At 49.9% G+C, this 10503-nt stretch overlaps 1 protein-coding gene across 2 annotated transcripts in view; it reads right to left on the bottom strand.

Annotated features, from left to right (window-relative positions):
- Nucleotides 1-10503, bottom strand: part of ETS1 (v-ets avian erythroblastosis virus E26 oncogene homolog 1) — a 62937-nt gene continuing 52434 nt past the window's right edge. Inside the window, exons 7-8 of one of the 2 annotated variants that reach the window (XM_012651663.1) lie at nucleotides 4237-4355; nucleotides 1-3324 (exon numbers count right to left, since the gene is read on the bottom strand). In XM_012651663.1, coding sequence (XP_012507117.1) covers nucleotides 3109-3324; nucleotides 4237-4355 — 335 coding nt within the window. In that variant the 3' untranslated portion in view covers nucleotides 1-3108. The remainder of the gene's footprint in view (nucleotides 3325-4236; nucleotides 4356-10503) is intronic. The other variant, XM_012651664.1, reaches the window with a different exon arrangement.

Below are 10503 nucleotides of genomic sequence, written 5' to 3'. Positions count from 1 at the left end.
TATTTTATATATGTATATGTATACATATATTTATGGTTCCTTGAAACTTCTTTGGAATGTAGGTAAGAGCGTAACAAATTTATATAGACCCCAACAGAGAAAGCGGCATGCACAGCATGACTAGAAGACAGAAGGTGTATTTTTCACCATGAAGGTTAGGCAGGTTAATGCTCTAAAACCCAGAGTGTTTGTCTCCAAAGTGAGGAAAAGCACATCTGATCTTTGAATGCTACCTCCAATCCCCACGGCCACAAATCAGGGCTCTGTGCAGGGAAGTCCCTCTTCTGAATGGAGAAGGGAACAAAAGTGACTCTGAACCCTAAAGCCAAAACCAATATAGGTTAAGGCATCTCCAGGAAAATAATGGTTTCACACAGCTAGACCAGATTTGCCCATCCTCCCTCTGAAGTTAACATGTGTTTTTAAAAAGCATAAATGCAACAATTATGCTACATTTCCAGTGTATAAACCACCCACCACTCTTCTTGGGATGGTCTCTGGCCTTTGGACAAAAGGAGAAAAAGCATCTGGCCAGATACACAAAGCTGTCTTAATACACTACCTACAAATCCCGACAGCGGCGGACCTAGAGAAAAAGGGACTCTTAGCAAACAAGCAGGCTGAGGAACACTGGGAGGCACTTTCTTACATCTTATCTGCTCCAGGAATTGCAGGGTTAGACAGACTCACAGAAGGGGAGTTTTCAGCATCGATTTAATAGGAAAGACTGATGATTTAGGAAAGTGATTTTATGCCTGGTTGCAAACAGCAAGCAATGACTGATACCCAGCCTTGGCTCTACCCTCACCCATTACTGAAATGTGGAAAGACTTAACTAGAAAACTCAGGTATTATTTCAGCTGCAGTTTTGCATGTCTGCAAATACACACACACACACACACACACACACACACTCTCACTCACACACACCCTCTGCCAGTGCCCAACAAAGATCACAGAATCTAAGAGAAAACAATGTAGTCCAAACAGTTCCACCTAACGCTCCCTGAGCAGCTCCTAAAATATTTTGAGAGCTTCATTAAGGCACCTGCATCCAAAAGTTCAAAATACACAGCTGGGATAATTTTGCCTTTGCTTTTCATGTAGACTCTCCAACTGATCAGCGTGAGGACATTCATGAACCACACAGCTAAGTTCCTGACAATTCGGGGTCTGCAAGAGGATCTGGGAGTAAACAATCAGCTTTCTTGAAGAAATGCTAGAAGGTGGTTAGTACTTCCAATTTCAAAGCTAAATCCCAAAGGAGCCAGCCCTGAGCAGCTCATCTCGAACGTGTCTTCCCCTCTCACCGAGTCCAAAAAGCCACCGCTCTTTCCTCATCCTTTTAACTGGGCAGCTACACAGTGGGAGGGATTCTAATTGTATTAGGCACTTGCTCTCACCAGGTAGATGACGGTTTCCCTCCAAAATCCCATTTTCAGATCCCTCCTCAAAACCAGCAGAAAGATGACTACCTCAGTTGACTATGTTTGTGTTTGAACTTTGGGGGAACTCAAAACATATTCAAATGTCATGGACACCTTACTTTCTTCATGCAAGCTCCTTCTCTTGTTTCTTCTGCCTTCAAGCCATTCCTCTCTTCTGCAATTAACCTTGACTTACCCTGGGCCAAGACATCAGACGCAAGCACGAGGCCCTCACGCTGCGTGTACCGGCATGCACAGTCTCACCTGACACCCTACCCCACTGGTTTAAATTCTTCTCTTCCCAAAGACAGCCAAGTCCCATCTTACTGAAATGCTCTCTTCATTTCCACCACTTCTAAAACCCAGCAAGGTCAACTCTTCAACTCATGTCTTGTCTGAAGTCACTCTCTCACTCACCAATCAGAAAGCTGTACGCTTCTCTCTACTGAATGCACAATGGGGAGGAGGGGGAATGTGAGCGAAAAACGAAGGATGCTGGAAAAAATAAAATATGAAAGAGAAGTTACAGAGTGTTAGTTTGGAACGACACGCATCCAGGACTTGTTTCTTAAGACCTGAGGGGTAATGCCCACGCATACAGCTTTTACTCCAACTCTTCTATGTTACAGGTGTAGAACTAAGAAAGAACCAAGCCAATCTTCCCCCTTTGATTTCCTTTCCATGACTTCAACAGTGCTCCTATGTTTATGTGGTTCAAAGGGCTGCAAAATACATTCAGTTCAAAGACTTAATGCTTCTTAGCTCAACATCAAGTCCAAACCCCGAGAATCTGCTAATAACAAGTCAAGCGGTGTAATAATAAGTTTCTTAAAATTGTAGATGAAATTCACATGCATAGTTCCCCATACCCAAATCAACATTAATTTTTCCTTCATACGTAAGTCACATGAATTTGGGATCCCTGATCTCAGTGACAGCGCTTTGCTTTTCCAGTGGGGTCTATATAAACAGTTTTCTTTCACTGTGACAGAATCCTCAGCTGGCAAATAAAAAGAAACTTGCATGACATTGCAATACTGAGACCACCTTAGAGCTTAAGACGATTTTTAAGAAAAAAAATACTGGCACGAAATTTAATAAAATAAATTTTAACACAAAAACTGTGTTGGCCCCCTCCCCATGGAAGTCCATCTTTGTTTCAAAAGAAGAGTGAAAGGTAAATAGTTCTCAGTTTTTAGGGCATCCTCCCCCAAAAATATTTTATCCCACCCCCTCTTTCTGCCCTCCCAGATCTACAAACAAAAGCGAGTTAATTTCCTTTCATCAGCCTGGCAACTTTTGCTGTGGCAATGACTCTTGCTAATGGGTTCATAACTCAAGACACATTTTTTTGGTGAATGATTTTTCTAAAAATGAATGGACACGTTAGTCTCGTCCCCCCTTAAGCCAGACCCTTCCAGCTTCTAAGAAGACCTCTTTCTCTTTCTCCTGAAAATTTGCTCAAAAATTTCTTATCCCACCCACCCCACAAGTCCTAGTTTTCCTTCTCCAACCGTGCACAATCGATTATAGCTGCAGCTCACTTAGCTCCCACCCCTGAATGTAAAAAATGAGTTCTGGAAAATAAAAAATAGAATAACAATTAAAAATTAAGAGTCCGACCAATGCGGTTGTCCTTCAATAGGTCTCAGCAAGGTTCCCCTGGCCCCTTCTGTGTCCATCACTCATCGGCGTCCGGCTTGACGTCCAGCATGGCGTGGAGTTCCTCGGGGGTGTACCCCAGCAGGCTCTGCAGGTCGCACACAAAGCGGTACACGTAGCGTTTACCCGCCGTCTTGTGGATGATGTTTTTGTCGTAATAGTAGCGCAGGCCACGGCTCAGTTTCTCATAATTCATCTTAGGCTTGTTTTTCCTCTTTCCCCATCTCCTGGCCACCTATAATTTTTGAAAAAAGAATAGGTAAAAATCGATAGGGTGACCCTACTATGCATGTTACATGCCTATACTGAACCCATCCATGGCGCCCCGTGACGTTCAACTGAGACAGAGATCCAGGGAGCTACGGAAGGTATTTTTCTGACCTATCTTTTCTGAATTCCATTTTTCAAGGGTTGGGCAGGGATGGTAGTCAAGTTGAGGAAAACACAGTGACCTGAACTTTGAATGAGGTTAAATATTTGATTTTGAAAAACAAAAGAAAAGCCACAGTACAGACTCTCCTCTTTCTCCGTATTACTCGTAGAATTTCCTTGCTTTGAAAGCGTGAAGCTAACGGAGGGCGTGGAGGGAGGGGCTGAGCTGCAATCATACCTGCCTTTCATCAACAGGAAGTGTTTTTTTGCAGCAGGGCATAAATATTTCCCATGTCTGTCAGAACAGAGATGTTGTCTCTCTTGTTCATTGCTTTTCATCCTCGGGATTGGGCATGGCACAGAACCACACTCAATGGGCGTTTGTGTAACGAAAGAATAAATTAATGAACGAATCGCCTCAGTCTTCCAAGGCCTCTCGAACTGTCTGGCCCCTTTCACACTCACGGCCACGGGGCTAGGGAGAGCGCTAAGTCAGGGAAGGCGCCTCTACTGATAAAAGGCTAAGCGCCAGGCCCTTGATGTGCATGATACCAGTTAATCCTGGGTAACAAATGGGTAACATAGATATTTTCTCTATTTTCTACATGATGAAACTCAGGCCCAGACACGGCTGCCTGCTCAAGGTCACACAAGTAGCAAGTGACAGAGCTGGGATCCCAATCCTAGAAAATGTCCTCCAGCCCCACACAGCCCCTTCCCAGGGTTCTCTCCGACCCTTCCTCAACGCAGCGCACTCTAGCCACTCCTTTCTTACCTCATCTGGGTCAGAGAGCTTGAATTCCCAGCCATCTCCTGTCCAGCTGATAAAAGACTGACAGGATTTATCAGTGAGTAATTCCAGAAGAAACTGCCACAGCTGGATGGGTCCGCTGCCTGGAAACACAAGCCGCTGTGAATCGCTGCACCAGACGGCCCCTGTCGGTCACTAATCCCCACGTACGGCTCTGCCTCCTTCCTCCTGCCAGCTCTCGCCAGGAGAAAAGGAAGGCAACACGTAGCGAAAATACCGAAGGAAATGTCACGTGCTCGAACAGACGGCAAAGACGAAGAACTCCCCCCCGCCAAAGAAAAGCACACAAGAAAATATATAAATGGCTCTATTTTGATTGACTTTAGGGTCAGTCCATTTTATTGCTAAGCAAACTCTAGAAAGAAAACCCTATCCTCTGAGATATTCTAAGGCAGCGTAATCTTCTGTGCCTTCACAGCCAGTCATGATTTCTGCCTTTAGAAGTGAGAAAAGGATTAACTAAGGAATGAATGTCTTCGCCAGTTCCAAGCAGAAGCCAAAGCTCATACGCACTCCTCTGCAGGAGGGAGACTTTGGCCTCTGACTTGTGAGTAGGAAGGATCACTACTCTTGGGTCTCTGCACACGGAAATCACCGTCAGCTGTCCTTTCGATCGTCATATTCTCTCCACCACCACCCCGCCTTCCCAGGCCACATACAGGCAACACCCAAACTTAAGGGAAAAAGAAAAAGCATCATCATGAATCTTAAATTCAGCTGATTAAAAAAAAACATAACTATTTGAGGAATTAATTTGCCACCCAGAAAATTCTCAGAGGTCAGATGAGGACTGTCAGGAATTCTTCATGGGTTCAGTATATTCTGACTTACACGCACACACACAGTTCTCTTGTCTTAGCTATCAGCACTGCCAAGACCTTGGCTCTAAAGGGACTTCCATACTCTTGACAGCCAGTTTACACTATGCTACAGGACTTCTATCCCACAGACTTCCTCTCAGGATAACTTTCTATTCTGAAACGACAATGCTATTATGTAATTTCTGGGTGCAGCTGGAGAGACAATTACGGGGCCAAAGTCCATGCTGCTTGTTACATGTCCACACTGTGCCTTATAACACCATCTCATAAACAATCCGCACAGAACAGGACTGGGAAAAGACCCCGTCCTCGTAGATGAATGAAGCGTGCAATGTTCTAGCTCCAACTCTTAACCCACGTTTCAAATTTGTCTGATCCATAGTAAACTGATGTTCAACAGGAAGCAAGCTTTAGGCTCCCTGTCAATCTAAAGAAAGAAATAGCCTTTATGGTCTGTAAGAGTGATCTGTCATTATGTCTTGTTCCTCTGCAAGGCCCCCTCAAATGGATCATTTTACTTGCTCCTGAAACCCACTCCCGCCCCCTGCTGTGAGGTGGGCACAGGGGTCTCGCTGCTTCCATTCTGCTGGTGAGGAAAAGTGACGTCACTTTGCTCCACAGCGCAGCCAGCACATGGTGGTGCCGGTCTGGTGCCCAGGCCTTGAGCCTCCAGGCGCCAGGCCACCCCGCACCGACACCACACGAGGAGGCAGCCATGACACGCGTTACCGTCCCGCAGCCAAAGGAAGCGCTTCCTCATGGTGGCTTCCAGGGCTCTTCCTCAGCAGTCCCCAAGCTAAATATAAAACATGAAATATTTCCACTTCATCTTTCTGAGAGTTTACCTTTAGCTATTTAAAACCATCTTGCAAGAAACACCTTATACGTATTCCAAAATAAAGTGACTCAGGGAAAGTCTGTAAAATCAATTAACGTTTGAAGCAAAGCCCAGAGGTCTACACTGGTAAAGCCTTAACTTCCCACAGCTCGGATCCTTTTGCAGGTTTCTGAAGAATTAAGAAAAGTCACCAGCCACCGCTTCCTGCCTGGGCTCACAAGACTAAACGTGACATTACATGAGGAATGCACCGAGAAACCACCCTAACGGGCACGGGCGCTAAGAGGGCAACTCTCTCTTAAGAGACGCAGCTGCAAGAGCCCAGATGGCATCACAGGTTTTTTGAATAAATTCACGACGACTGTGGACAACCGACAGGACCCCTGAGTAGAGACACGTAAATAAAAAGCACCTACCCCAAAAGCCACGTGAAGGAGGCCTCTCGTGTGTCCAGACTGCAGACCTTGGACGTGAGGGGCGAGATGCTTTAAGACCCCGAGAGAGAAAGCAGCTGACCCGAGCCGTGGCTGACTGCGCACCTACACGCGGCGCACTCGAGCGCGATGCTTACGGTCACCTCGCTTGGTCCTCGCCAGTCACCTGGCTAGGTGCTGCCGTCACGCTAGTTTCTACCACGGTACAGCAGAGCAAACGGACAAGCTGCGTGTCTGTCTAACCTGTGCGAGGCCATTCCGGTCAGCGGCGGAGTAACTAGGACTAGAACCCAGGCGGTCCGGCCCCCACATTCTTCATCTCCACACTGCACTGCCCTGGACACGACCTGGCACCTCCACGGCCTGTCGGGACGCAGTGATCCGAGGGACAGAAGGGCCTGGCTTCGGCAACTCTTCTCCTCCCCACCTCTCACGGCAGTCGTGGACACTGGCAGCCGGTGGCTCTCCCCGCTGGTCTGACCGCTAGTGGCCGCGCTGCCTCCTCACCTTGGTGCCCCCTCCGCAGGTACGCTGCCAGCCCAACTGGCCAGGCGCCGCGTGGTGGCTGTTAAGCTACGTCGCTCATGATTTCTCCCTCACACTACGTACCTTAGCACCTCTCTCATGACACTATTCATCTTAAAATCTCTTTGGGGAGACTGGGCTGATTATGCCGGGCTGAGGAAAGGGAGAAGATCAGGGTCCTTCCACCTGGGCAAGCCCTCGTCTTTGGCCGGGCAGAAAACTCCTGCAGAGCAGAGCCCAAGGGCTCACCACCGTCCCCTGCCCTCGGGACGGAGTTGTTACTCCTGTTTTTTCTGCTGGTGCCATGTCCCGAACTGAAATGGCAAACGGTCGCGGGGTGCGCGCCCTGCTCCAGCCCTTGCTGTCTGCACATCTGACCCCCATGTCGCTGCGTCTGGCCCAGGCACAGGGTGAGTCCCTGCGGGAGGATTCTTTTCCTCGGCATGAGTTTTTCTCGGTCCAGAGGAATGTATAAGTGTCAAATTCAGGCACTGGGAACCCAGGTCCTAGGTGGGTTCTTTAACTCTTTTTTGTCAATTCATATCGAGAGGAAGAGGAGGGATACAGAGAAAAGCAGGCGCCTGGAGCAAGTACAGGAGCTCGACGGGGAAGAAACTGGTTCGCTTCACTGCAGGATGTGGGCACCATGGGAGCCCCGGCCTCCCTCCCCCGGTCCTGCGAGCCCCCGGCTACCCGACACACGCTGTCCTCGGAAGGCCCACCTTACGGTACGAAACAAGAAGAACACAGGACCCCTCCCCAAGCTTCCCCTCTCGTTGTGGGGAGCGAGAGACGTAGGAAAGACATGGCATGTCGCTGTTCTCCCAGCCACCAGCGCTGGGCCAGCAGCCCACTGGCTGTGGGACAGGGCGGGGCAGGGGTCTGACACCCAGGGCCTGTCTCCATGCAACGCAGCACTCTCCCCTCAGGTCTGGAGGGGAGTCGGGGCCACCTGGAAACCCAAGGCTCAGCGGCAGCTCTGGGCTGGAGCGCAGGCTGGCTGCGCAGATCCGCCAGCCACGGCCAAGCCCCAGGCCCAGGCCCAGCAGTGCTCAGGCCCCAGACTCCCCACAGTGACTGAGTCTAGCACTCCCGGTGACCGCTCTTCCAGAGGGTGTTTCTGTGCTGCCTAGCGCAGGTCTGCCCAATGCGCAGGGCTCCATCCCTCGCCCTGGCTCCAACATACCCTAAAATCGGAGCGCCTCTTCCTCCTTTCTCCCTGCACCGCCCCTCACTCCTGGGCCCAGCCCCATCCTCCTACCCAAATGTGGTCCCAGTGACCTTTGTCCCCCGGAGCAGAGAACGGTTCTAAGAATAGCGCCAGTCATGGGGAGGGAGCTCACATGTTCAGGGTGACTCACAATGGGGTCCCTGTCTGGGAGCCCCCAGGCAGTCAACAGCGCCCTTCACTGCGCTGCCCCGGAGTGTCACACGTCAGGAATCCAGTGGCCTCACTGGGAAACTATGCTTCTCAAGTCGGAGCTCGGAGCCACAACAACAGAGGGGTCCCTGTTAGAAGGAGGTCTCTTTCCAAAGCCAGCGGGAGGCAGGACACCACACACACACCGTGTACCGCACGCTCCTCCCAGACGCGCCTCCACCCGCCGCCGCCCACCCCAAGCCTCCCTTACCCCCCAACCTGGTTCCTCTCACTTCCGGGCAAGAGGTAAGCGCTCGCCCAACGCTGACGGTCCTCGCTGGAAGAGGGGAGACCAGGCGGGCACCCAGCGGAGCAATCACACACTGAGGACGCAAGCCCCAGCGGCGACCCTGGAGGCACCTCAAATCTAAGGCAACAATCTCATTCTTTTCATAAAAAGGTAAAGCTTGCAGTTAATTCCTGCTCACTTGGGTCGTCCTCTAAGCTCCTTCTTTTTGTCTAGGAGCTGACGGCCGTCACCTGTCTCGATGAGGGCTGGTTATTAAAAGTGCCTGCCTCTGGCCCCTCGCCCTGAGGCTAAGGACCGAGCAGCACGAATAACACAGCGATGGGCTAGGACAAAATCTTAGTAAGATGTTCCTGATGACAATCCTTCCCATTGACCAATTTCTCATCTCCAGGTTGGGGAGCTGCCTGCCCCTGGCAGTGACCTCCTCACGGCCAGCGAGCAGGGTCAGGGTTGGACTTCAGTTTTTCCTTCTCCTCCTTCCTCATTTCCCTTTCGACCACAAGTTCTCGCTCTGGCATCTGTGCCCTCACGAGAGGCTGATCTAGAAGAGTCGTCTCCCACACAGAGGGAGGGCATGGCTGGGCAGTGACGTTGCAGGGCATCTCCCTGCATTTCCGCCGTGTTCTGCCAACACCGAGACCAGCCGCGGTGGTCTGCACGCTGTCCGCCTCTCATCACTAGTATATAGGCTCTAAGGACAGGGACTTTGATCTTCACTGCTGTGACCCAAAGCCTAGAACAGTGCCTCACCAACAAACACCAGCCTCCAAAAAATCCTTTGCCGTTGGAGGGCTCTAGTGTCGGTTCCCTGAGAGCACGGGCTGTATCTTACTGGTCTTTACGTCCTCAGTACAGTACGGTGCTGAGACACTGAGGTACGGTATCTCGTCTTCAGCATGTGCTCGGTAAACATTTACTAGGTTATGGGACCGAAACAATCTTCCTCTGAAAAAGGCATAAGGATTCGAAAAGCCACTCAAACGGCTTCTCTCTATTAAGCTATATTTGGGGCCAAACAATACGGGTGACCCCAGGCTATGTTTCATCAGCATGTACCCCAAAATAAAAACGACCACACCTCTTGCCCTTTGGGGGTTAATTTGCTACTTTGAGACGCTAATCCCCTTTAGCTCTACTCTAAAAGTCAAATCAAACACCGCATTTATTTTAACCTATGAAACTCTCATGGTTGGTCACCCTTGCAACAGGGCTGACTCTGCCCTGATCACACACATCTGGCAGGTGGCCCCGAAACACAGCAACAGGCCCGACTGGCCCCTCCCTTCCACCCAGGTGTCTCTACCCACAGCCAAACGACGATGGCAAAAACAGAACACTCAAATCCAGAAATGACCCATCTGTTCATGAGTGTATCCATCCTCCTCTCAACCACCACGGGGTGCCCTGCTCTGAGGGTGGGGTGGAATCTAAGCATGACTCCCTTCTGCCCACCCCCTTCTAAATCATCTTTCACAAAAGAGTCCCAAATCTCTTTATTTCTCTTCAGTCCTTAGGAAATGAAGTTGAATAACAAACAGGAAACATCCTGGCCGTCTCTGGCCCTCTGAACCAATCAACCTGATGTTGCACGATCTCCTGACCGAGGACGAAGAACTCAAGAGACCGACTGACAATCAAAGCAATGGAAAGATTTTTTCCAGGGAAAGTGAGGGCCGGACTACCTGGTATTTTGGCCTCATTCTCTGCCGTGGGTGCCTTCCCCCATTTCTTCTGAGTCACGCCCTTCCTTTGCTCTGTCCCCACCCAATCTCATCTCCTGCCTACCATGCTCCACACACAGCACTTCCTACAGCCAGCCAGCGATGCCGGGGCCAGTGAATCCCTGCACGGCCAACACGCTCTGTAAATGTGCTCCTGAGTTCTTGTAATTCAGCCCATAACAACGAAGAACATTCTAACAGGTAATAAAAACACGTTTGGTG

This window comes from Propithecus coquereli, unplaced genomic scaffold (assembly GCF_000956105.1).
Source record: "Propithecus coquereli isolate 6110/MARCELLA unplaced genomic scaffold, Pcoq_1.0 Scaffold36, whole genome shotgun sequence".
NCBI classification, from domain to species: Eukaryota; Metazoa; Chordata; class Mammalia; order Primates; family Indriidae; genus Propithecus; species Propithecus coquereli.
The sequence above is the reverse complement of the archived record's forward strand: the minus strand, read 5'-3'. Positions and strand labels throughout refer to the sequence as shown.